General features: G+C 41.7%; 2 protein-coding genes across 2 annotated transcripts; one reads left to right on the plus strand and one right to left on the minus strand.

Moving 5' to 3' along the window:
- Positions 1–1529: 1529 nt before the first annotated feature.
- On the minus strand, positions 1530–16495 carry LOC148101588 (stomatin). Its single transcript, XM_087845530.1, has 10 exons — positions 16487–16495; positions 13860–14018; positions 11356–11416; positions 10880–10927; positions 10725–10779; positions 10497–10635; positions 9740–9842; positions 7979–8016; positions 7297–7421; positions 1530–1593 (listed from the first exon to the last, which is right to left on the minus strand). Exons 1-10 carry the CDS (start codon positions 16493–16495, stop codon positions 1530–1532), a joined length of 801 nt encoding a protein of 266 aa, XP_087701656.1.
- Positions 16496–16677: 182 nt separating this feature from the next.
- si:ch73-264p11.1 (SH2 domain-containing protein 1B) lies at positions 16678–26357 on the plus strand. Its single transcript, XM_006807922.2, has 4 exons — positions 16678–16820; positions 17897–17960; positions 25966–26215; positions 26317–26357. The coding sequence occupies exons 1-4, from the start codon at positions 16678–16680 to the stop codon at positions 26355–26357; spliced, it is 498 nt and encodes a 165-aa protein (XP_006807985.2).
- Positions 26358–26642: the final 285 nt, after the last annotated feature.

A 26642-nucleotide genomic window follows, 5' to 3' on the forward strand; every position in this document is an offset into this window, starting at 1 on the left:
AGGGTGAAAAACATGGAAATCAATGATTCCAGAGGTGAAACAGCTGTTTCACCAAAATCATTTTCATTATATGTAAATGATTATTTGCATATATTTATACCTGCTGCACTAAACCGAACAATTGATGCTCCTGACTGAAACTCTGGGGTTAAGAAGTTATTGTGGAGAAAAACTTTAACAAACTTTTCAGTTTTTAAAAAACTTGCTCATGAATGGATCCAGAGGCCGTCCAGGAGAACAAGTCCACTTCCTGTTAATTCCAAAAAGTTGATTCTGTGCATCTGGATGTAGCGTTTTTATGGGAGGAACATTTTGTCACTCATCCGAGTGACTTCTTCAGTCTCAGCTGACTGCCGGCTTCCAACCTTATAAACATTACCTTTATAAGGTTATTAGCCCACTGAAACATTTCTCCCACTGATCGCTACGTCCAGATGAACAGAATTAACTTTTTGGGATTTACTTACCCGGATCATTGAGCATGCACTTCCTGTTAACTTTGTTGTACAGAAACTGGCTGCCATTCAGACAAGAGCACAGCAGGGGGCGCTTGTGAGATAGTCCCAAATGAATGGGAGTGAATGGAGCTAAAGGTAAAAGTGCTGCTGTCACACCCACAGTGGGTGGATCTGCACGTCTCATTTAGCACAGACGCAGCGTTCCCATGTATCCAGGTCTGTGACCGGTGCTGCAGCACACATGACTTATGACCCCCCATGTTGGCGCATCTCCTCTCAGAATCGAGTGAATGGACCTAAATTGCCAACATCATGATTAAGACTTGCTTGTGTTGCGTTTTTACAAGAAAAAACACAAAACAATGACAAGAGTTTACAGAAGAAAAGTTAATAGGATCTTCATTCGTTCTGATCTCAAACACTCCGCCTATGAAACAGGAAGTTGTTCGCCATGATAATCCAGGTCACGTCTGTCCATGTGACCAGCAGTGAAATGTTCCTCTTCTTCAGCCTAAACATCATTACATCCTCTAACTACACAAACAGCAAAGCGATCCTGAGGGAATCATAAAGTCTCAAGGACACAGTGTTTGTTTTTCAAGAGATGAACTGATCAAAGGAGTAAACTAGAAGCCCTCCACAGTCAGGATGTGAGCTTCGTTTCTCCAAAAGCAGCCCTCAGATCTCTTTCTATGTGACCCTAAACAAATCCTTTCTTTCACTTTCATTTTCAAGACTCTCTGTAAGAAAGGGTCGAAGTGTTTGTGTGAGGATCTACTGTGAAAAATAAAGAATAAAAAGACCAAGCAGGCGGAGTTTAACCTCTCAGTGTGGGTTTATGTTGTGTCTGCAGATTTGAAGTTTTAAAGACAAATTTTGCAGCTCGTGCTGAAGGTTGAGCCTGTTGTGTTGCACATTACCCTGCCAGCGAGGTGACCCACTGATTAGTGAGGGATGATTATGGGTGAAGTCGGAGACACCCACCCAGTGATGGGTAATAATAGCTCCACAGACTCTGACCACAGTGCACCCAGCCCATCCTGGCCTGTACTCGACATAAACACATGTAATTTACCATCTACAGAGAGCCGAGGCCAGAAGCAGCAGGGGACTCGGGAGAGGCAGAAGCAGAGAGCTACAGTAACGTCAGAGCTAAAATCATGCAATTAGTGGTGGAAACAGCAGCCTGCTTTACTGTTCAAATGCATGCAGTGTGCATAGAGAGTTTAATTAAACTGTTTCTAATCTAAGCAAGGGTTAAATTCCCACCACGAGATTTCAGTCATGAAAGAAAAATCGTACAGATTTGCTCTGTACTTGCGCTTTCAGAACTGCAAGCCTAAACAGGTTTTGCAAGATGGCTGCGCACGTAGTTGCAGCAGCTCAGTGTCCCACCGATCGATGTTTGGATAATTCTGTGTAGAAAAGGTGACAAGCTTCCTGGGAGTCAACACAGAGGAGAAGCTTTCCTGGAGTGCGAACACCTCCGAGCTGCTGAAAAAGGAGAACAGAGACTTCCTGAGATTTCTCAGGAGGAATAAACACAGTGGCTGTTTCCCAATTCAGGGTCTGCAGCCTCAACGATCCTCAAGGGCCGCGTACTTAAAGACCGCTAAGGCCCGAAGTGCGAGGCTTGTAAAATGAGACGGTCTAGCCTCCGTCGTGCTGCCCAGGTTGCCTAGCAACCATGATACTAACAGCTGGAAACGTTTCATACAGCTTTGTTTGACAGAAATGAAGGAGAAAATCTTTTGTTCATTTGTTTGTTTGTTTCTACATGAGCTTTGATCATTCTCTGATTAAGCTCAGCTATTGAACGGCATATATTTTAAAGTAAAGGCTTTAAAACCAAGTTAGTACAAACCTCACTAATGTCACATAACTTTGCCGACATGTGGCCAACAGGAATGTTTTAATGTTCTTCGTTATTAAACATTTGCACATAAATAAGTGACATAATATTCAGTACTTAATTAAAGTTTACTCTTCAGGCGCCCCTCATCCGCCGTTTTTTTTCGGCAAAATTATCCACACCCACCGCCGCGCTATGCATTCTGGGATATGTTGGGCCACGAAGTCTACACCGCCACGTCCTTGAAATTCAGGGAAATGAAGGATGCATTTGAGGGCCGCATTTGGAGCAGCCTTTGAATTGGGACAGCCTTCGTCGCGTCGCTGTGACGTAATCGGCCTTAAAATGCGGCCTTTAAGGCTGCAGACCCTGAATTGGGATACAGCCAGAGACCGCTGGTGTCCTTCTACAGAGACACCACTGAGAGTTCTAACCTACTGCATATGCATCTGGTACACTAGCTGCACAGTAGCTCAGAGGAAAGCACTCCAGAGGATCCTTAACACTGCCCAAAAGATCACCGGCTGGCTTCTCCCCACACTGGAAGATCTACACAAGACCCGCTGTCTTAAAAAGGCCCAAAACATCATAAAAGATACTTTACATCCTGTTTGAACTGTTGCAGACAGTACAGAGCAATCAGTGTAAGGACTCAAACACAGCTTTTATCCAACTGCAATAACACGTCTGAATACTGCTACAAAAAAAATGCCAATCACGCCACTCTTCTATGCGCTGACTGATGCATGTATGTGAATGTTTGTTGATACCTCTTATTAGCACTTTAAGTATTCTATTTATTTTATTATTGAATTTTATTGTTTTATTTATATTTTGATATTGTTAGGGATGATGCAATGGTCGGGGACCATTTTTAATTTCGTGACAATGACAATAAAGATTCTGATTCTGATTTGCAAACTTGAGCAACATGTTTATGACAGTCATGTCAAACATCTTATCAGAGTCGGGAGTGCAGGTAAAAATAATAAGAAAAACAAAACCAGGAAATAAAACTTTTGTAACCTCTGCACTCGAATTTCAAAAGTAAATTCAGAGAGTTTCTAATCTTTCTTTGCCTCTTGCAGTTATTGTTTGAACACTGAAACCATTTCACTCACCTACGCAAAGTTACTGATGGTTGAAACAAAGGCGAGGACGGGTTCAATCGAAACCGCAGATGGGCACAATTTAGCCTGCAGACCACCGATGTTCTAAAAGTAGAACTGAAAAACCTACAAGAATCAGTTATTCTGTTTGTGCCTGCAGTCTGCACTGCTGGTCTTTGTCCTGCAGTCTCGATGAGCTGCACGGTTCTCCACCTGCTGCAGCGTCTGGTTTGACTGAAGCACGTCTGCTGCAGAACAAAGACTTCCATCGTCAGCTGCAGTCAGTCTGTCAAACAGTGATGTTTAAACGACAAACTGGTTTGCAGTGGCTGAATTTTCAGAATAAGAGATTTGGGATCGTCCAATAGTAAACCCTAAAATGTACCTGTGTGGCCTGCAGAGTACATTTAATGTGGGAAAAGCTGCATATATACAATAAAGAGTTTGTGTCTAAGTCAGTCCGGCCCACAACCCTGATGATGTCACTACTCTGTAGCTTCTTAACTGTGACATCAACACTTGCTCTGTCATGAAAATATACAAAAAAACCAACTTGTGTGCTACTCGATTAAGTTGTTCAACGTCTTCCTTTCATTTCAAGAAGCCATTGTTTGAGTTTTTAAAGTCTCCACTGCTTCAACAACCTTCCATCCAAACATTCACGCTCACATTCCCTCCTACAGCCAATTTATAATCTCCAGTTGGCCTCACGTGCACGTCTATGGACTGTGGGAGGAAGCCAGAGTACTTAGAGAGAGCATGCAAACACAAAAAGATCCTGGAATCAAACCCAGAACCTTCTTGCTGTGAGGCAGCAGTGTGACCACTTTGCTTTCATGCAGCTGCATCAGATAGAAAAATCAAAATAATTCTGTTTTATTGAACTTTCATTCTCTGCAAGTTTGTGTGTGTGTGTGTGTGTTCCATCCATTCACTGTGGGTCTTTTAGGGGGTCTCTGCAGAGCAGACTGAGCACTGATTGGCTGGTGAGCACCCAGGTAAAAAAGGTCACGATGTTCTGATGAGTTAAAGAGCTTATCTCATCGGTCACCTGACTTGACAAGACAAAGAGGCTGAAGAGGATCTGGTCAGAGAGATTATAAAATCAGCGATGAGCGAGCAGGCTTCAGGATTTCTTCACTAGTAAACGGCTTAACGCAGCCTCAGCGGTCAGTTATCACACAGAGAAGATATTTCTGTGAAGTCTCAGATTCATGTAATTCAGTCTAATGTCTGTTTGTGTTCAGATTCTTTTAAGTTTGCTTGAGCAGCTGGTGAAGCTCTTTGGTCTGTTTCTCAAACCATATGACTGTTAACATATGTGGTAAGTATGCACTGCCCACTAATGTTAGCTGGCATTTTTATACTATATTTAGTAAATTATTTTTCTCATTTTTCATTTTAATTTATTGATTTTGAGCTATATTACTTCCTAAAGCTGCTTTTTTAGAATTTATTATTATTTATTTTATTTTTTCTGTTGATTTAAGCTCCTTTCTTTCATCTATTTGTCAGAGTCTGGAAGCCTAAGAAAGACTGAAACTAAAATCAAGTTTATCAGGAAGACAAGGTCTCCTGTAAAGCTGCTTGTGACCCCCCCCCCCCCCCCCTTCCCCCGACAGACCTAAATGTTTGCAACCTCCAGAAACCTCTCACCAACTACTCAGGGATTACCCAGTTTTCCCCAGTAACTGGTCTCTAGGCCTGTGTGACTGAGACTTTGAAACATGCATTTAACTCTGCTTTCACAGACAAAGAAAATACAATTTCACAAAATATTAAATACCTACGGTCGTTTAAAAGGTTTTAAAATTTAAATTCTAATAATTATCCATCCATCCATCCATCTTCATCCGCTTTATCCGGGGCCAGGTCGCGGGGGCAGCAGCCTAAGCAGAGAGGCCCAGACTTCCCTCTCCCCAGCCACCTCCTCCAGCTTATCTGCCTGTAGATCAGAAGATAAGAAGCTCATTTCCGCCGCTTGTATCCGTGATCTCGTCCTTTCGGTCACTACCCACAGCTCGTGGCCATAGGTGAGGGTAAGGATGTAGATTGACCGGTAAATTGAGAGCTTCGCTTTTACACTCAGCTCCCTCTTCACCACGACAGACCGGTGCAGCGTCCCCATCACTGCAGCTGCAGCACGAATCCGTCTGTCGATCTCCGGCTCCCTTCTCCCATCACTCGCGAACAAGACCCCGAGATACTATTCCATGTCCCAATTGCCAGTTTTGGTACCCGGGGATTAGTCCGCCAGGGCCTCTGCTCCTGGCTGCCGCCCGGCACACAATACACCTGACCCCTACGGTGTCTCCTGCGGGTGGTGGGCCTGCGGGAGGATGGGCCCATGTCCCCTTTTCGGGCTGTGCCCCATGGACTAAGGCCCAGCCACCAGACACTCGCCCTCGGGCACCCTCCCCAAGCCTGGCCCCAGGGCAGGGCCCCGGTAACCCTATCCCGTTCAGGGTAAACTGTTCCCTTGATGTTTTCTTCATACAGGTCTTCTGAATCGCTCTTTGTCTGGTCCCTCACCCAGGACCAATTTGCCATGGGAGACCCTACCAGGGGGCAAAAGCCTCTAGACAACACAGCCCCTGGGATCCCTGGGGCACACAAACCCCTCCACCACGATAAGGTAGCGATTCACGGAGAGGTCTAATAATTATTACTTAATATAATCAATTAAAAATATTAATTTTTAAATTAAAACAAATCTTATTTTCTACATTTTTAATGTCCCCTACAGATAAAGTAAGTACTAATTAAACATCTTTAAAATGTGCAGTGTTGCTCTGTAGAAAAGAACATATAATAGAATTTGTACCGCAGGTTTATACTTCGGTAGCATGTTCAGAATAATAATACTGGCTTTATAATCTGAAGGTGGGGTCAGCTGACTCGAAGGAGCTGGATGTTCTATTATTGGAATCTTCAGCTAATCTGCGTCTTCTGCTCAGATTATCACATCGTAACCGCTGAAGCGGGGCATATTCATGTCTCTGTTAGAGTATTATGTAATGGTGATGGGATGTCTCATCATGGATCTCTGGCACCGTGAGCTGCAGCGCGGGAGATTCCCTCGCCAAATCTGAGCCGGTGTCATAACATCTTGACGGCTTGAGCTGCAGCAATGAAGTGAGGCAGAACCTGAACCTGTTTGCTTTTAAAACTATGATCAACTTTATTAAAACCAACTTACATAATATTGTTAAATTGCCTTAGTGCTGCCAAATCAGCTGTGATTTACTGAGGCACAGATTTTGGCTGATGTCAGGATGGGATCCACACGGATTGGGCTGCTTCATCCAGCGGGTACTTGGGCAGAAACGGGTAAATATCTGAAAAATGGTGGAGGACACAGACTGCTAGCCTGCCTCCACTCCAGGATGTTATGCTGCACGCCATCAAAGCAGACTGTTTGAGACTGTGAGTGACCAGAGACCAGAGCTTGTGTTTCATTGTCATCTTGGGTCAAGCAGAAAAAGAAAAACACTCAAATGTCTTAGTGGCAACAAATCAATTGAAATGAGTGTAATAAACAGTAACATGCTTATATGGCTTTATCATAATGACCTGTTCCGATAAAGTCTGAAAGTTTTATGCTTCATACAGCACATTAACACGTCTGTCCAAAGTGACGTGGTGCTTGGTGGGAACCAAAATTCGGACATACCACAAATACAAACACTGGGTGTGACATCACTTATTTACACTTTACAGTTAGTGTAACAGTGAGAGCGCTGAATGCTCAGACAGGTTTGTTCCTTTGGGTTCTTTCTCTTTCACGTTCTGGTTTAAACGTAAACTTTTTTATTTTTCCAGAAAGTAGCTGCAGAGTTTTGATGTTTGTGAGGAGCTGAGGCAGCGAGGAAACGGCGACCGCGTGCTGCTCTTCATGGACAGCAGTGACTGCAGGAATCTCAGCTGTAACGCCACCGTGTTTCCTTCAAATGTCGACGCCGCCTTCACCAAAGCGTGGGACACTGACACTGCTGCAATCACCTCAAACAGAAAGAACGGGCAGGTACAGACAGATTAAGATCACAGGACATATTATTTTAACTTTATTAGCACAACTTGTTTAAATTACAGATCACAATAAAACCATTAAACTTTACATGTGTGCTTCAAAGAAGCCTGAAAAGGTGAATGTCACTATTAGAACCTAATATTTGTAAGATTTTATAACACCAATAAATAAACAATCTAAATAATAAAGTAAAACTAAATAAAACATGCTTGTAACGAAGAAGAATGAAGAAGGATCATTGAGTGCAAGAGGAACTGACCTGAAAGATAGGATCATGGCAAAGCTTGAAAGCTGGACCCTCTGTAGCTGGTTACAAGACTAAGTGAAATATCCTCTGAGGATCTGCTAGATGATGTGAATGCAGCTCTACAGACATTGAGGACGGCTACAAGTACCTGGGAATCCCACAGGCACATCGGAAGAGGCTACTTGGAAAGCTGCAACCGCCAAGTACCTGCAGAGAGTCAGGCAAGTCCTGAGGAGTCAGCTGAATGGGAAGAACCAGAACATCCGGGCCATCAACACCTACGCCCTGGCCGTGATCAGGTACCCGACTGGGATAATAAGCTGAAGAAGGACGAGATAGAAGCCACGGACATCAAGACCAGAAAGCTCCTGACCATGCATGCAGGGTTTCACCCCAAGTCCACCACCCTGAGGCTGTACGCTAAGAGGAAGGGAGGGGGTCGGGGACTGGTGAGTGTCAGTACCACAGTCCAGGATGAGGCAATGAACATCCACGAGTACATCAGAAGGATGGCCCCAACTAACCACGTGCTCAGTGTCCTCAGGCAGCAGAAACCCAAGAAAGAGGAGGAACCATCATGGAAGGACACGGTATGTACCACCAATAGAGGAGGTGGCTGATATCCAGAAATCCTACCAGTGGCTGGACAAAGCTGGACTGAAAGACAGCACAGAGGCACTAATCATGGCAGCACAAGAACAAGCTCTGAGTACAAGATCCACAGAGGCTGGGGTCTATCACACCAGGCAAGACCCCAGGTGCAGGCTGTGTAAAGATGCCCCAGAGACAATCCAGCACATAACAGCAGGGTGCAAGATGCTAGCAGGCAAGGCATACATGGAACGCCATAACCAAGTGGCCGGCATAGTGTTACAGGAACATCTGTGCCGAGTATAACCTGCAAGTCCTGAGGTCAAAATGGGAGACGCCCCCAAGGGTGATGGAGAATGACCAAACTAAGATCCTGTGGGACTTCCAGATACAGACGGACAAAATGGTGGTGGCTAACCAACCGGACATAGTGGTGGTAGACAAACATGAGAAGACCGTCGCAGGGATCGATGTAGTGATACTGAATGACAGCAACATCAGCAAGAAGGAACACGAGTAGCTGGAAAAGTACCAAGTGCTCAGAGAAGAGCTGGAGAAGAATTGGAGGGTGACCCAGAGGTAATTGGAGCGCTCGATGCAGTGACCCCCAAGCTCGGCGAGTGGCTCCAGCAGATCCCGGGAACAACATCTGAGATTTCTGTCCAGAAGAGCGCAGTCCTGGGAACAGCTAAGATACTGTACAGCAGCGGTCCCCAACCCCCGGGCCTCGGACCGGTACCGGTCCGTGAGTCGTTTGGTACCGGGCCGCGAGAGTTGAGGCTCAGGTGTGAAATGTAGTTTTCAGGGTTTATATCGGTTTTCAGCGTTATTTTGTTATCGTTTTTATCGTTAACTTGGTTTTCCTGGGTCTTTTCATGTGTGTTATGAATAAATTTTCTTTTTTTCGGTACTGGTACTAGTTTTATTTTGTTGTATTTATCCGCGACACCTTAAAGGCCGGTCCGTGAAAATATTGTCAGGCATAAACCGGTCCGTGGCGCAAAAAAGGTTGGAGACCGCTGCTGTACAGGACCCTCAAGCTCCCAGAGGACCCGAGCTTGAAGGATGAAGACAACCCCGCAGAGGCGAGAGGGGATTTTTAAAAAAAAAATACGCACAAAAATGTGAACATAAAAGAAAATCTAGAAGAACAAAAATCATCAAAATGTTTTTGTTTTACTTTAAAAACATAAAAACATACCAGTTAATATAAAGAACAAATTTTAACTTCTTTTTTTTTCAACTTTAAGATTCAAAGTAAACTGAAGGTGATAATAGCTTTTCCTTTAATTCGTCACACAGGTGTGTATCTGAACTTCATGTCTGTCTTTGTGTATTTCTGTTAAATTAGCCTCAGTAAGGCTGTATATGTATATAAGGACAGATGTCTCCATGAAGTGTTAGTTTAATGTCCTCTGGAGAGATAAAAACAAGTGTGTGTGTTTGTGATACGGCTTCTGAAGCAGCGCTGCAGATCAACAGGGGGTGTCAGGGCTTTGAGCTCCACCCGCTCCATCTGAACTCCCCACGATTTGAATTCGAGGCACAGCGCCATCTGCAGGACAAATCAGGCACAGCAGGTTGTATTTTCAAAGCACATGTTTCTCATACCTGACAGCAGACTTAAGTAAAATAAAGATGGCACTCGCAGGTGAACTCTTCCTGAAATCACCCCAAACTCAGCTGCTCACCTTTGTGATGATATGAGGCGCAACAATAAATCTAAACCCACGAACAAAAAAAACGTAACAAAAGAAAAAAAAACACAACAACTGTGAGAAAAGTTAAAACTCTGTGGAAATGTTTTACAACTGATGTTAAAGTAGCAGCACACTGCCGTTAATCGTCATCTGTCTGAGCAAATATTCTGTCTGCACGGAATAAAAACAAGTTGTCATCTGCTTTGCTGAAACCAAGGAGGCACTTTGAGGTGTAACACGTTTGAAGTTTATAAATAGTTTTAAAAACAGACACAACAAGTACCTCGAAACACTGGTGTGCAATAAAGGATCCTGAGTTTGAAACCAGGAGGAAATACAAGCCCAGCATCGATGTATCAGAAGATCCATCCGGTCCAGAGTCTGGATAAATGTGAAAGCTGCACCAAGAAGGGCACCGTCCATCAAACATCCGTCTACTGTGTTGGCTTGAAGTACCCGTCTACTTTGAAACACTGCAACAATACTGACTCTTACTGTGTCTCGCTCACTTCCATCCTCTTTACCGTGGCGAGCTTCTGTGTTAACACGTCCTCCAGAGTGTGAGAACCTACCATGGTCTTCAGAGTCGTCTGGGCCAACAAGAACACGGCCTGGGGGCCGTTTACAACACGCATCACCCACATGAACCTTTAACGGCGCTGCATCCACAGTCAAGACCTGGTGACAGCAGAAGGCAGGGAGAGGTGACGAAACATCAATGTGCAGAAACAAATAACTTCAGACTGTTATTGTGGAAGAAAAGCAGCTGATTCTGAGCAGGCCAGGTGGACACTTCACAGATTTGATCCTTATATGGGAACAACGGTCAGTGCGTGCTAGCTACAGTGATCACAGGATGCTGCTGCCCTCTTGTGGCCAGATATTAAAGAACATGCGCAGGTCTGGATGGCGTCCAACCCGGGGATGAACCAGACAAGACCTGCAGAGCGTCAGAAAGAGGAGAAGATCCCATTTTTATTAGTTGTGCTTGTTGGCATGGTAACACACAAATGTGAAAACTTGAAAAGACCAAAAGAAAAACACAGAGGCAGCGTGCAGTGCGAATAAAAATATGATATTTAAAGTCTCGTGTAGTATTTGCACTTTATACCTAACATAATAATGTGTGTAATGAGGTATTTTTAATCATTACTTCAGCATCAATCATGACAGAACCACCAACATTACTCTGTTTGATGCGCGATCCTGTATTTATTTTAATAGTTCTGAATTTCAGCTGTAATTTCAGAGTAAAGCTTTTCCTTCCACTCTGTCATAGCTAACGCTGCACATTTACACCCACAACGATGAAACAGAAGCTGAAGTCTTGTTGCTACAGGTGAGAAGAGAGAGAGTAATGTCTGGTACCGGGTCCTCTGGCTCGTCCTTCAATAGCCCGGCTCAGTCTGAAGACGACAGCAACCACAACCTGCTCATCACAATAACACAAAACACTCACACATTCAAAGATGAATCCTACAGAGCTGAGGGTGCACTCAGTGTTTTTGTGCAGTGATGACTGAAAGTTTCCATTTCACATCTGTGAAAGTCACCTGATGAAGCAGAGCTGGCTTCTACATTACAGATAATTTACTCTATTTATCCAGAAGATTGGGATTCGGCAGCTAAAACCACTAAACACATACTAGAAACATGGCAAAACAAATTATGTTCATCGAGGCAAAAGAAGGAGCCCATACAAGTTTTTATTTTCATTTTAATGTCAGTTAACTAAACAGTTTCATTTATTTGCTTTGCGTCTGATTTTAGTTGGTTTCCAGAATTAAAGAAATGTTCTCATCTCAAAGTTATTGAATTAACAACGACAGAAAACCAAACAAATCCTCACATTTGAGAAGTTAGGAGCAGACTCTCTGCTGAGTAATCATTAGTGATTAGAAAGCCAAACAAAAGTAAAGAAAGAAGAATTCTTGCTTGTGTTGCACTAGTGGAAAAAGCAGCAGAGAAAACAGGAGGACAGTTTCTAACATTGGATGAGGTGAGCCTGCAGCACGCCTTCAGTCTGCCACCGCTCACCGTGCTGACGTGTATAAACTCTGCACAGAGGGTGGAGGAAACACCAACTTTAAACTCTGGTGAATATATTAAATGTAACTGATGCTTACTGCAGGGCTGCAGCGCCTGCTGCTGTATATAGTGTGTTCTTCTTTTATGATGTTCTTTATAATGCTCGTGTAATTTTATGAAAGAACAAGGTTGAATGAGCAGCATGAAAATAAACTCCATGTGTAGTCAATGCTTTGGAGAGAGTTTATATTCTGATAATTATTTTATCTTTCTTCTATTTTATCTGTAACAACATTACAGATGTCTTTATATTTTGCTTAGAAGGAGCCAGACTGATGTAACTTTTTAAAGTGCTCCTGAGCAATACTTCTCCACACTTCTGGCTCCTCTTGGAACAGCTTCCCCACAGCTCCTTCCTTCTGCCCTGGTTTCAACACAGATGGAGGTTACAGCAGTTCTTTGCCAGATCATTGTTGGCGTTATGGTGAACATTGGGCCACCTGTGGTGACTGTTGTTTGCAATCTCCTGTTTGTAGCCATCTCTCCGAGTTGGAAACTTCGCCACCTTGGAAACATTTTTGTGGAAACCTCAAACCAAGCTTGTCCACTTCATCACGTGATCTCAGTAACTAGTCAAAAGATTCTGTCAGCTGATCAACAGGCGGCCTACTCTCTGCCTGCTGCTCTCACTAAGTCTTGGTTTGCCACCAACCGCCCACAGACCCAATCGCGGTTCCATCCTCCTACACAAATAAGACCCATACAGTTGCCTATGCAAACTATATTGCTCTCTTAGACTTCGTGAACCTCCTCTGTAACGTCCTCTCTGGCAGAGCTCCTGTGAGCGACACTGTTCTTCTGCTCTGTCATGATCTAATGCTGCGTTTCAAGGCAGCGGAGTTTGTTATCTAGTCAGAGCTGATGGAATTATGGACACGGGGAAGCATTGCAATGATCCCAAACACACTTCCAATGCAGTAAAAGCGTATCCGCATATCTGGGGAACTATTCCTGAAGACTTCTTAAAGAAATGACCAGAAAGCTGCGTCAGAGAGTTCAGGCTGTGATGAAGAATGAGTGTGCTCATACCATATATGGACTTTCAAGCTCATTAGACTTGTACAAAGTTTTGTTTTTCACATGTTTGCACACGTTTCAATGAATGCACTCATTTTACTGAAAGTGAAGAGGCTCATGACTTTTGCACAGTATTGCATTTATGACAAGAGTTTTAACGCACACAACAAAACTGCAGGTTTTTGCTCAGGTTTTGGAAAGTTTGCCTCTGTGCTGCTGTCACAGAGAAGAAGTGTGCGGTTCTTCTGCCTGTAGAAACCATCACACCGCTTCCTCGTACAGACTGGGTTAAATGTGTGTGTTAGCAGCATCTACACAAACAGAATCTCAAGCCAGCAACCCCCAAGTTGGTTTGCTGCTCTCTGACACTGCGACCATCTAGTATTTTAAGCAGACTAAATATGGCTTTGAACTAAAAAGCTTTTATACCTGTTTGTTGTTTTATCTTAGAGAAAAACAAAAACATTTAGTTTTTAAGACTAGAAATAGTTTCCCTCCAAAGTTTGTATAAAAACGCCCAAAAGCTGCAATAAAAATCTTTTTTTTCTCATTGTTTCTAGAGCTTAATATGCAAACCCCAACTCTCCCACCCAAAACAACGATATTTATTGCACAATGAATGAACTTCATATTTTTGTTTAATAAATAAAACAAATGTTCTATCAGCTAATATTTTAGCTCTACTCTCTGATGACTCATGATTTCCTCTCAGTACAGTTTATTTACAGAAACGAGAGTCTGAGTCTGAGCGGTTTCCCTTCTGTTACCTTTACACACATCCAGGCTGAAATGGGGAAGGTGATGATGATGAAGACGGCCGACAGTAGGGTCAGCACCTTACCGACGGCCTCTACCACCACCCCGCCGCTACTCTGGCCTCCACCTGCAGAAGACGAAGAAGCAGCAGGATGGATGAAACTATAATTCTATAATTTCCTTCGGGATTAATAAAGTATTTGGATTGTGATAAACAGAACAAACAAAAAGATACTTGTTCTGTGCTGACCTGATCTACCTCATGACTTTGACTTGCCTTGTTTGTAACAATGAGCTCTCAGCCACACAGGCCTGCAGTGGTCCGTGATCCCCTGATCTGTGACTGTTAAGCTAATTGTGACATCATACAAGGGCAATTAAATATTTGTGATACTTGACAAGAGTCGGTTAAAAAATAAAATAAATAAAAACCAGGAAGCCTGAAAATCCGTTTTGACAGTAAAATGTCTTAAACAGATTCTGCTCTGAATCCTGAGGCAGACCTGAGTTTATCAATATGTTTGTTTTAATAGTTTTACAGTAATGGCGCTCTAAGACAGCGGTCTCCAACCTTTTTTGCGCCACGGACCGGTTTATGCCCGACAATATTTTCACGGACCGGTGTTGTGCCAAAAAGTGATTTCCAATGTTTCCGTGTATTTTTTTATGTGTAATATCTTTATGTAAGTTGGTAAATAGACTTCGGTGAACAGCGTTTACAAAGGGGTTTTATATAGAAATAAAAAATTATTATTATTAGTTTTTTCAAGTATCTTTACAGCTCTGTGTTATTGTACTCACATTATAACCAATCCGGTCCTTTATCGTCGTTTAAAATATTTTTACAGAACTATTGTCATATTTGCTGACACTTCTGCTGTCCTCTTGGCCAGCTTACTCTGACAAAATACATTTTTAATGTTAATGAGATTTTTTTTAACTGCATAAATAAAGGTTATATAAAAGTCACTGCCAAAGACTGATTGCGGCTTCTACCTTGTTACACGAATGTTGTTTGTGGCTCAATATGACGTTATGTCATCCATGAGGGATGCATTTAACATATGTTTCACATATTATAGCCCAACAAGTTACTTATAGCAGTTTAAATACGAGCAATCAGTTTTTGGCAAATACCGGAAATCACTTTTTGGCAGACAATCACTTTTTGGCACAACACCGGCCTTTAAGGTGTCGTGGATAAATACAACATAATAAAACTAGTACCGGTACCGAAAAAAAGAAGATTTATTCAATTTGATCCTAATATAATTGATCTATGCTATAAGTGTAATATGCATCAGGGTACACTATATCACTGCCTGTGGAAATGTGAAGAGATCCAAAAATTTTGGAGCTCTGTGTTAAAATATATCTCTCAGATCACAACTTCTCCTGTACCGCTTTGCCCTAAGTTATGCATTTTAGGCTTGTATCCAGATGACTGTACTCTGTCGTGTGAGGAAAGAAAAATGGTCGATCTTTGTTTGCTACAGGCCAAACGCTGTATCGCCTTATGCTGGAAGAATGTTGGTTGCCCCTCTTTTAACCACTGGTTAAATAACTTAACATCGAGTTTAGCTCTTGAGAAACTGACCTATATTGTTAGAAAGAGGGCTTCTGAATTTTACAACATCTGGAAGATATTTTTGGATCTACTGAGGAGTGGGGATGTGGAGGGGGGAGGGGGGGGTGGTGAGTGAATAAGACAACTAGATAATGAATAATGTCTGACTTGCTGTTGGGAATATACTGTGTAACCTATATTATGATTTTTTTTATTTATTTATTTATTTATTTATTTATTTATTTATTTATTTATTTATTTATTTTTTTTTTTATTTTTTTAAATTAATTAATTTATTTTTTTAATTACATTTATTTGTATGGTTTGCTATCTTAATTTATTTAACTATGCATTTATTTGGAATCCTTTAGGATTAACACTTCAATTATCGTTATTACTATTAATATTATTATTATTATTATTATTATTATTAGTGTTGTTGTTATTATTATTTTAATGACTGCCATACGTTCATTTTATGTTGGTGTTGATACTGTTGAAAAAACAAATAAACATACGTTTTAAAAAAAAAAAAAAAGAAGATTTATTCATAACACACGTGAAAAGACCCAGGAAAACCGAGTAAACGATCAAAACGATAACAAAATAACGCTGAAAACCGATAAAAACCCAGAAAACTATACATTTCACACCTGAGCCTCAACTCTTGCCCCCCGAGGCCCGGTGGTTGGGGACCGCTGATCTAAGGCATCATTAGGATGTAAAGTATAATATAAATGAGTTTGTAATTCATTCGTCTAAGCTTGTAACCAGCAGGTCTCTGTGATTCTAGACTTTACACATTGTCTGCTTACCGATCAGCAAAATCTTTCTTTGACTTCCTGTTCTCACCTCTCTCGGATTCTTTTACTAAAAACATTAGTCAGTTACATGTGCACATACCTGCACATGTGTGTTGGCGATATCACTACTTTCTCTCTCCTCTCTCGCTCGTGTTCGCACACACGTTACACACTTCCTGTGAAACTGCCTCAGTGTGAGCGGCTTTCTTCTCTCTTCTCATTCTGCTCACTGCCTCCGAGCGCTGTGCACTGACCTCTCTCTGCTCACCTCCGTCATCCCGTCGTTTCCCACCACGAGCCTGGACTGAGCTCTTTCATGGCCCCTGCGCGCTCTCCGCGGGAACTCAGAGAGCGAGAGGAGCCGTTCTTGGAAATGAGCCTGTTTTGAGAAAGCAGAAGTTGCTGTGAGGTGTTTTGGCTCGTTCATGTCAGTCGGTTGTCTGCTGGCTTCTCTTCACCATGGCAGCAGCTCTGCCTGCGTGCTACCACGGCGCCATGACTAAGAAGGAGTGCGAGGATTTGCTGGGAAAGAAGAACAAGGATGGAGCTTACCTGATCCGAGACAGCGAGACCATCCAGGGAGCCATGTGTCTTTGTGTCTAGTAAGTACACCAGACTTCCCTTTATCAAAACTTCTTTCTTTTAACAGCTTCATAGGTAAAGACACTCGATGGTATCATTAGAATATGAAGCCTAATATAGAATATGGCATCATTCATAGCAGGTTGTCAGACAGGCTAACCTTGTAACATCCTGGTGCTTCTGTGAGTATTTGTGGTTCTGACTTTTTAAGTTAAATCGCTTTAATTCTGAGAAGAGCGCGATGAGGAAAAGACTCTAATGTGACTTTGGTTCAGGAGGACTAAACTAAATAAAAGTCCCTCAAATCAAATTCAAACCTCTCTTTCTGTCTCTGACAACCTCATAAGGATGTGAAGCTTTTAGGCAGTGAGGAATGAGGTGAACATAGTGACCTAAAATCCTCTGTAGCGAGCATAAAGGGGAAGGAGAGCATGTTAATATAATAAACCAGGGAATTTAGTTTTAATGAGCTTTGTTAAGAAAGGCCGTTGAATAAAAGCAATAATGGAAAAACGTAACCAGATCTTTTTTGCTGATGCAGCAGTGTGCACGCAGGTTTTGACAGCGAGGAGCATTTAGTAATTATATGAATTATATTAGAGGCAAAAGATGTTCCGTTGATCTAAGCAGATTATTCTCTATAAAAATCACGATAAGAACGTTTTTGCGTGGGTATTATTACTCTAGGAAGTGAACACCTACACAAATACCACAATTTGTGGTCAAGTAAGGTTCCACTCCAGCTCGCTGCTGCTTCTGCATCTTTTTTCCATGACCTGCTCGTCGTGTTTACATACAAGTAAAAAGTACATTAAAATTTGCATAACTTTTTTTTTGTGCACTGCCAACATTTTATGTTTGTGTATTAGTTGTTAAGGAAGCTGACAGTGATGCTTATTACTGATAAGAAGATTCAAACTAAGAAAATTGAGTCATGTGACCATGTGTTCTTCTTCCTCTTTTATTTTGTGTGAACAAACAAAGTCAGAATTTTGTTGCATAAAAGTTTTTTTTACACGTCTAAATAAACAGTTTTTCCTTAACCTTACTTCTTCTGCGGTCCTCTAACAGCAGCATAAATCTCCTTTTCTTTCAGTAAACAGAAGGTGGTGTACACCTACAGACTGCTGCAGTCACACAATGGATACTACACCCTCCTGGTAAAAGAACACACACACAAATGACCACATGCAGAAACATTTGTAGGTCCTTGAATTCAGAATGATTCCTTGTTCTGTGTTTGCAGTAAACTGAGACTCTAAATGCTCTTTCCCAGCGATCACGCTGCAGGATTTTAAATCAAGCGGTAAAATATTTACTCTTAGAAGCAGAAGAGTCTTTTCTGTTCAAAAATGTTCTTCAAGGGGCCGCCTCCCGCCAAGCGTTCTTTAAGGAATCACTTTGTGTGGTGTAAAGGTTTATTTGGACGCCTCATCCTCATTATTGTTTTATGCATTTTAGCCTTTTTTGATAGGAAAGCACAAAGAGTCGACAGGAAGGCAGGGAGAGAGTGATGATGTGCAGGAAAGGGTCTGGGGCAGGCTCAAACCCAGGCACCTGCTTGTGCGGCACCTGCAGTAGGTCATATGAGTCACTAGCTCAACCAAATGAGCAATAGTGATGCCCTGTTATCATCAAAGCTGTGCACCTGAGAACACAGGCCCCAACAAAGTCGACACCCGTGCCACGAAGCTGCCTGCTGCAGTTTGTGTGCTGATGTTAATGACAGATGAGGTTTGCAGCTCTGTAGTTATAGAGACAGCAAAGCGCTGGTGACTCGTCTGCGTGATGCAGCGAGCCTGTGCTGGAACTCCACATGATGTTTTACTTCGTGTTTGGGTTTCTGTGGTTTCCAAATGCTTCGGCCTCGCAATAACACCACCTAAAGCTAATTGTGGACAGGAAGAAATGTCACCGACTGATTTGTTGCAACAGTCACATCCTATTAAAGCACCGCACTCGAATTCAGTGATGTTTCTAAAGAACGACTGATTGGCTAGGTGCTTGATTTCCTTAAGGATTGTGATTTTTACATGCCTGTGGCTTTGAGAACCTCAATTCAAAAATTAATTGAGGTTTAGTCCATATAGTGTATGTATATTTAAACATATTTGCATATGTGATCTATAGCAGCGGCCCCCAACCCCCGGGCCTCGGACCGGTACCGGTCCGTGAGGCGTTTGGTACCGGGCCGTGAGAGTTGAGGCTCAGGTGTGAAATGTATAGTTTTCTGGGTTTTTATCGATTTTCAGCGTTATTTTGTTATCGTTTTTATCGTTAACTCTGTTTTCCTGGGTCTTTTCACGTGTGTTATGAATAAATCTTCTTTTTTTCGGTACCGGTACTAGTTTTATTTTGTTGTATTTATCCACGACACCTTAAAGGCCGGTCCATGAAAATATTGTCGGGCATAAACCGGTCCGTGGCGCAAAAAAGGTTGGAGAAAGCTGATCTATAGCACATAGAAAATATTTCTTTTTGAATTTTTAATGTTTTGGACTAAAATAAACAATAATGAAATGTCAGCCAAGCTATTTGCTATCATAAAATTAGCAAAACTCAAAAAGAGGTCTCGGCACTGCAGTCGGCTGAGCAAGTGGCCACAACGGGTTTAAGTGCTGCATGTCTTCCCCTCCGCTTTCCTGTCGATCTTTGCTGTTTCTAGTAAAGCCAGTTACAGGCACAAGCTCCTGGTCATTAGTCGGAGCTACTGAGACCTTATCATCACTACAGCTAACGTCTGAGAACATCTGAGAAAGCTCTCCGAACTCTTCCACGCTCTGACTTCCAAACTATGGAGCAATATAATATAAATTCATTTAGATTGTATTTCAAATAGCTAACATGAAACAAACTATTAAAAACTGAAGCAGAACATAAACACGGATGTTCGGTGGCACATCTTTGGGGAACAATTTTAATAGAAATTTTTTCTCCAGTAAGCGTTTGTTGAAACTGAGACGTTAAAGCGTCCTCAGAAAAATTTACCACAGTTTAGAGAGAAGTAGGAAAGTCTGAGTTACCTCAGACTTTCCTACTTCAGTTCAATTCAATTTCATTTATATAGCGCCCAATCACAACAACAGCAGGTCCTTTGTAGTGTAAGGTGAAGAGGCTGCAATAAAAGAGAGAAAACCCCTGAACGAAATGACTCTGAGCAAGCCGAGTAGTTCTGAGAGCGTAGATGTTTTAAATGGTAGAGCTGTGAAGATGTGACTGTCAAGGTTAAAATTATTCTGTCGCTGTGAGCCATCTTTGTCCTTTGTTTTGTCTGTTTCTTGGTAAATGAGTTGCACTCAAAAGACGAGTGAAGGGAGGCAGAACTGTACAAAGTTTACATAAAGAACAATCGCACAGTTACACAAAGTTACAGACGACTTCAATACCAACAAAACACAACCACACAAGTTTCATATATTTTATTTTTTTTATTTTGAGTATTTCAGCAGGTTTCAGTTTTAAACAGATAAAACCACAGAGCATCAGCTGGTAAACAACCCAACAACTCACCCCAGCAGGACAGTTTGCCATGCTACACCAGAAGACGCAAAGAAGCAAATTTACAAACATTATAAAGAGCTCAAAGTGTTATCCTGCACCTACGCTTTCATATTTCTATTCAATCCAACATACTACGAGCAGGACAAGTCCAAACTCCTCCCACAGCCAGCAAAAATGATTTTCATGATCAGTAGCGTTCTGATTATTTGCTCAGTTAGCCGTCATTGTATTTCGGAGAAAAAAAAACATGAGAAAATGATAAGATGTTATCAAGATGTTGTCTTCAAATAATTTGTATTTGGTTCACGGACAGAAACCCAAAAACACATCACATGTCAGAGGAAAAAACTCACGACGCCACAAAAACAAAATAATATGAAAAAGAAAGATATTAATAGTGCGAGAAAGAAAGAAAAAAAAAATCGAGGCTGATGGACTCCAAAATTTATTTCACCAAAAAATAAGGGAGAAAATTCTGTCAGTGTATTTTAGCAGAATCTGTTCTAAATCCAGTTAAATACTAGAGGTGGGAATCACCATACATCCCACAATACGATATTATCACAATACTTAACGCACGATACAATATTATTGCGATTTTTTTAAAAATATTTTGCGATATTCAGATTCTGTACATAAAGGTAAACTTTATCAATATTCATTTTATCTAATATCAAAGTCTCACACTCAGTCTTTCTCTCATTTCAGTTTTATTGTTGACAAACTGAACGGTTTGTATTACAGTCTAGTCCAACTTAACTGAATCAACCATCTGGTACAATTATAGCTATTCTGAACTATGCAGTTTATGAAAACTATGCAGCCCCTTCAGCAACTGAAGAATTTGAAAGTAAATTAAAACAAAATATAATTTTACATTAAATAAAAAAGGTTTAAACTTAATTAAAATAAAACATGTCTTAAATTAAAATAAGTAAACTGTCATGTTTATTGCTGCCAAAAACAAGTTAAACACATTTGGACAGTGAAGGAATGTCAGGATTGTTGCTCAGGAAAAGGATCAACATGCTCTGAAGTCAGAGCACAAAAAACTTTTTTGTAACAAAATATCGATTTCTGCTGTCCCTGTATCCATACATTATTAGCAAACAAAATATCACCATACTACACAGTATCCATTTTTCCCCCACCCCTATTAAATATGTTTTACTTTTCATATATAAAACAACGATGGCAACACGTGTTTCTTACCCTGTGCATACCAATTAAAACTGTGGAGCTGCATCAGCCAAACATTCCTACAATTTGAATCTTATTTCTTATCAAAGAGGGTATATATAATTATTACATTTAAAAATATTTTACCTCTATGTGAAATGATCTTCTAGTTTTACTCCTCAAACTGAAAAACATCATTAAAAAGTCCATGAATTCATTTCTTAGCGTTTCATCAAATTGCCAGGCGGCTGAAACCTGTACCAGCTGATAGTGGTAAACAGCGCATTGCTGCTAGCCACCTGCTAACAAAGTGTTAAACAGATCGTGTTTTGCTTATCAAAAATCTCACTACAAACTATAACGAGAAAGAAAATACGTCATGTTAAAAAACAGAGGACCTATTAGTAATCGCTGAGGAGCTATATTGGCGGCTGGGGCTCAGAGCGGGGCGGCTCCCACTAGGAAGGTCAGTGGTTCAGTCCCCGGCACCTCCAGTCTATATGTCAAAGTAGCGTGGTGAAAGCTTCTGGGCCAGTGTGTGACCAGCATGAGTGAAGTCAAATAAAAGCACTCATATAAAAAGTGCAACTGAGTGAATGAGACTCAAATCAGTCCTTCACTGTGCACTTTATTTTACAGGATTTCAAGAAAAAGTTGTTTGCTGAGAAAAGGAAAACACAAAGTTAATGGCAAAACCAGTTAAAAACAGTTTAATATGCTATATATGTTTACATTTTGTACATATTTTCACTGTGTTTTGAGTTCCATTCAAAAGAGGAAAATACTTTGGTCTCATCACCGCGTCTGCACAAAATCAGTTTTGCTTTAAACGTCACCAATGTTTCCTTTAAATGTTTCCATCCGTCTGTTAATCGTTGTTGAAGTTCATCTTGTTTTCTGTTTATCTCAGAGTCTTTCCCATGCCTTTAAAAATGGAAAACAAACGCTAAACAGCTGACTGTACATGAATATTTCACCTCGATCATGGAAAGTCAGTTATCGTGAAGTCTCCCCACAGGAAACTCCTCTGACGTTAGTTAGACCCCACACTGAAGGGCATCATTTTATCAGAGTCAGTTTTTTCCAAAACACGCAAAAAAATAAGTGTTTAAAAACATAGAAGCCACAGATTTATTCAACTGCTGCCTGCGTGCGTGAGCTGTTCGTGACTTTAAAAGTAAACCCGTGGGCTCAGTCTCAGGATGTGGCTCAGTCTCACTTTTCCCCTACTACTATCTATCATTTGCGGGTGATTTAAATATTTAAAGATATATTTATTGTAATTTTACGATCTATTTCACTATTCTACAATACTTCCTTTGCTAATAAGTAAAGGAAAAGTGTTGTTGTTGTTGTAGGCCTTTTTATAGTCTTTTTGAAATAACTTCTCCATTAGAATGAACTTGTGCTTCAGTGCATTTGCATAATTTACGAGACACCCATGTCTGCGAATGCAACTGACAAAAATTAACTGTTACCAGCTGATTTTTCATTCAACAGTCTTAACAGGACTTGAGATAGTCTGGTCTCAAAATCAGTGAATCTACAAATGCACTTGATTAATTTGTTTTCTATGAAAGGAGACGTTCTGGATGTTTGCAGGTGTACGGAGCCCCGCAGGGGACATGGAAGAAAAAAAAAATTAAGACGGACTTTTGCGAGATCTCGCAAAACAAACTCGGGATCTCGCAAAGGTTTTGTGAGATTTCGCAAAAGTTTTAGCCGCATTCTTCGGAGGCCGCCAGCTCGAAGCCGACCGGGAGGTCAAGGCACAATGTGCTGGGAAAGCGGCGTTCCTCCCGGCTGTAGTAGGTCTCGACCCGTTAGCTTCGAGCTAGTGAGTGTTAGATCTCCGAAAACGTTGGAGCACTTTTGCAAATATGTGATGTCTTGTAAACCGAGCAGGTATCTGACGTTTACACAACTACATTCACCCCTCAAAATATCTTAAAAGTGTATTTTGTGACCCAGAAAGAGTAATATTACAACTAAGTAGCTGACGCCATTGTTGGAATTCAACTTTTGCGAGATCTCGCAAAAGTTTTGCGAGATCCCGAGTTAGTTTTGCGAGAAACTCGGATCTCGGACTTTTGCAAGATCTCGCAAAAGTCCATCTTAATTTCTTTTTCTCCCATGTCCCCTGCGGGGCTCCGTACATGTGTGTGTGCTCAGTTAACCTGTTAAAGTTCATGAAAGCACAATTAGAAAAAGACAGAAGGAATATGACTTGTTTCAGCTTGTTTCAGCTTGTTTTGGCTTGTTTCAGCTTGTTTTGTAGCCACCTTACAGTCACTGAGTCGTCCATGAACACCTCCAAAGTTTTCTAGGGTCAAATATGAGGCCATCGGTCTGAAAATGGGTCATACAGCAGGACAATGATCCCAAGCACAGCAGCAAATGTACAAAAGAGCGACCTGAAAAAGAAACGAATAAACAGGCTGCAAAGGGCCAGTCAAAGTCCACACCGCAACCCGACTGAGATGCTGTGGGAGGAACTTAAGAGAGCTGTGCATAAACGAATAACCACAAACCTCACAGAACTGAAGCAACTCTAAAGACGAGCGGGCTAAAATTCCTCCACCAGCAGAGAGACTCATGCACAGTCACACAGAAAACTATTGCAAAGTATTGCTGCTAAAGGTGGTTCAACAAGCTACTGAATGAAGGCATGCACTTCTGCATTGTGTTTTAGTCTTTGCCAATATTACACCACGCCAAAACAATATGTCACAAGTCACCATACAGGACTTCTTCTGAGGTTACGTTGACATAACTTTAAGAACAGATGAGAACTAAGATTCATTATTTGTTATTCTTATAAAACCGTAGTACTTTTTACATCGACTGTATTTTCAAGTTTTGACGAAAACCTCATAAAAAAACAAACAAATAAACACTTGAGGTTTGGGAAAGTCCAACTTCAAATTCAGTTGGTTCCAAATGAAGTAGTAAATATTCAGAAGTGCAGTGGAAACCCCCTTTAAAAGTCACAAATGACAGTCATATTAAAAGCGAGGGGTCCTACATGAAGGCTGAGCGTTGAACTCATTGAACTCTTTTCACGCTCTTTAAAAGCAAAACATTTGATGATGTCATAGTTTGCTGTGGAAAAGTGACACTGACTTTTTCCTCCTATTTTGTTCACATGTTGCACAACAGTGAACAAGCACAGTTGTGTGGGTTTCCCTCGTGCTCCCAGAACAGCTCCTACCTGTTAGGTGCTGAAAGCCTTAAAGGAGTTCCTGATGCAGCGAAACCTACGTGTGATGTCGATCGTCTGATCATCAGACCATAACTTTCAGTATGTGTCAGCTTTGGCCGCAATAACAAGCTGTTTACAGGCATCCACGAAATAATTAGAAAACTGTTAAACTGAAGCGGTGCTGGGAACATGACACGCATAAAGTTCAACTACGTTTATCGCACCATCGTTCTGCTGCTGACAATTTGTTAAGTGAACGTTTTTTTAGTCTTACAATTCTTTAAACAATGTTTCAAGGAAATAAGTTGAACACACTGGCTGCAGTCCAGAGTGTACCCCACCTCTCGCCCTGTCACAGCTGGTGTAGACTCCACCCGGCCCATAAACTGATATTCAGTTTATCTTTATCAACTGAATATTTTTGGTGTGCTCAAGCAAAACGTGGTGAAATTGTTACTTTTTCTGATCTTTTGGATGTTTTTCAAACGAAAAAAGAAAAGAAAAAAAGACAATAACTTGCTTTAATAGTACGAATGTTTTCAAAGTTACAAGCCTTCGAAACACAAAGTAGTGCTACAGAAATAAAGGAGATAGCCACATGAGGCGTGAAAAACAGATAATCCATCCATTCATTCACTTCCGCTTATCCTTTTCAGGGTCGCGGGGGGCGCTGGAGCCTATCCCAGCTGTCATAGGGCGAGAGGCGGGGTACACCCTGGACAGGTCGCCAGTCTGTCGCAGGGCCAACACACAGGGACAGACAACCATTCACACTCACATTCACTCACACATTCACACCTAGTGGCAATTTGGATTATCCAATTAACCTATCCCCACAAGCTGCATGTCTTTGGACGGTGGGAGGAAGCCGGAGTACCCGGAGGGAACCCACACAAACACGGGGAGAACATGCAAACTCCACACAGAAAGACCCCGTCCTGATGGTGGAATTGAACTCAGGACCTTCTTGCTGTGCGGCAACAGTGCTAACCACCGTGCTGGCTAAGATAAGCCTTGTTAAAAACTGCAACCAAGTTTCACACCCACTCCACGTGTCACAATCTGAAGCCGAAATTCAAAATAAAACCCAAAGAAACAAGTTTTTTTTGACAAATGTTCGAGGGTCATCTCACCATGTGAGATCAGTAGCTGCTTAAATAAACGATAATATATTTTACACTTTATTTTTAAACAGCTCGTCTTTTAACTGTGATTACTCGGCTGATTTTTGGAGGACGATGGACCTTTGTTATATTTACTTTATTCTGTTCTTGTTTCATCAGACAGCGGGGGGTTTGGACGAGACGTTTTTTAAGACTATTGACGATCTGATTCGTCACTACAAGAGGAAGAACCAGGGTCTGGCCATGCATCTGCGCCACTCAGTCAAAAGGAAGACGGCCTTGCTGATCCAGCCGCAGAGAGAGCTGCAAGCACAGCCTTCGAAGTCACCCGAACAAAGGCCGCGCAGGACTGAACGTGAGCCATGGAGGCAGCCCGACACCGTACCCGAGGAAGAACATGATTACGAGAGTACGCCTTACATTTTCTCAGTTTCTGTTCTTTTCTGTCTTATTTCTGTCTCGCAGCATCTTGTTTGGTTTGTGTGTTTGACCTTCGCTCTGTTTATTCAGATGCTCCTGAGTCTGAGTACGTCGAAGTCCTTCCTGATTAATGTCGGCCATCAAACACCAAATGAGACGTTTGGGGGAAATCGGTGACAAGAAGCTCACAGGATTATTCAGGATGATGACATGTGGACGTATACCTACATACATCATCGTCATCGCCATGTGTGCTACAAGGGTATCAAAACTTTTACTGCAGCTGAACTATTCAAAATGCTCTTGGATCAGGATTTGAACAAATCCTCAGTGCTCCCGTCAGGATGAACTGCAGTAACTCCATCGTCCTTTTTCCGCCACTGACGTCATCTGGTCATGAACTAACTGCAAAACTG

This window comes from Neolamprologus brichardi, chromosome 9 (genome assembly GCF_056152115.1).
Source record: "Neolamprologus brichardi isolate AB-2024 chromosome 9, ASM5615211v1, whole genome shotgun sequence".
NCBI classification, from domain to species: domain Eukaryota; kingdom Metazoa; phylum Chordata; class Actinopteri; order Cichliformes; family Cichlidae; genus Neolamprologus; species Neolamprologus brichardi.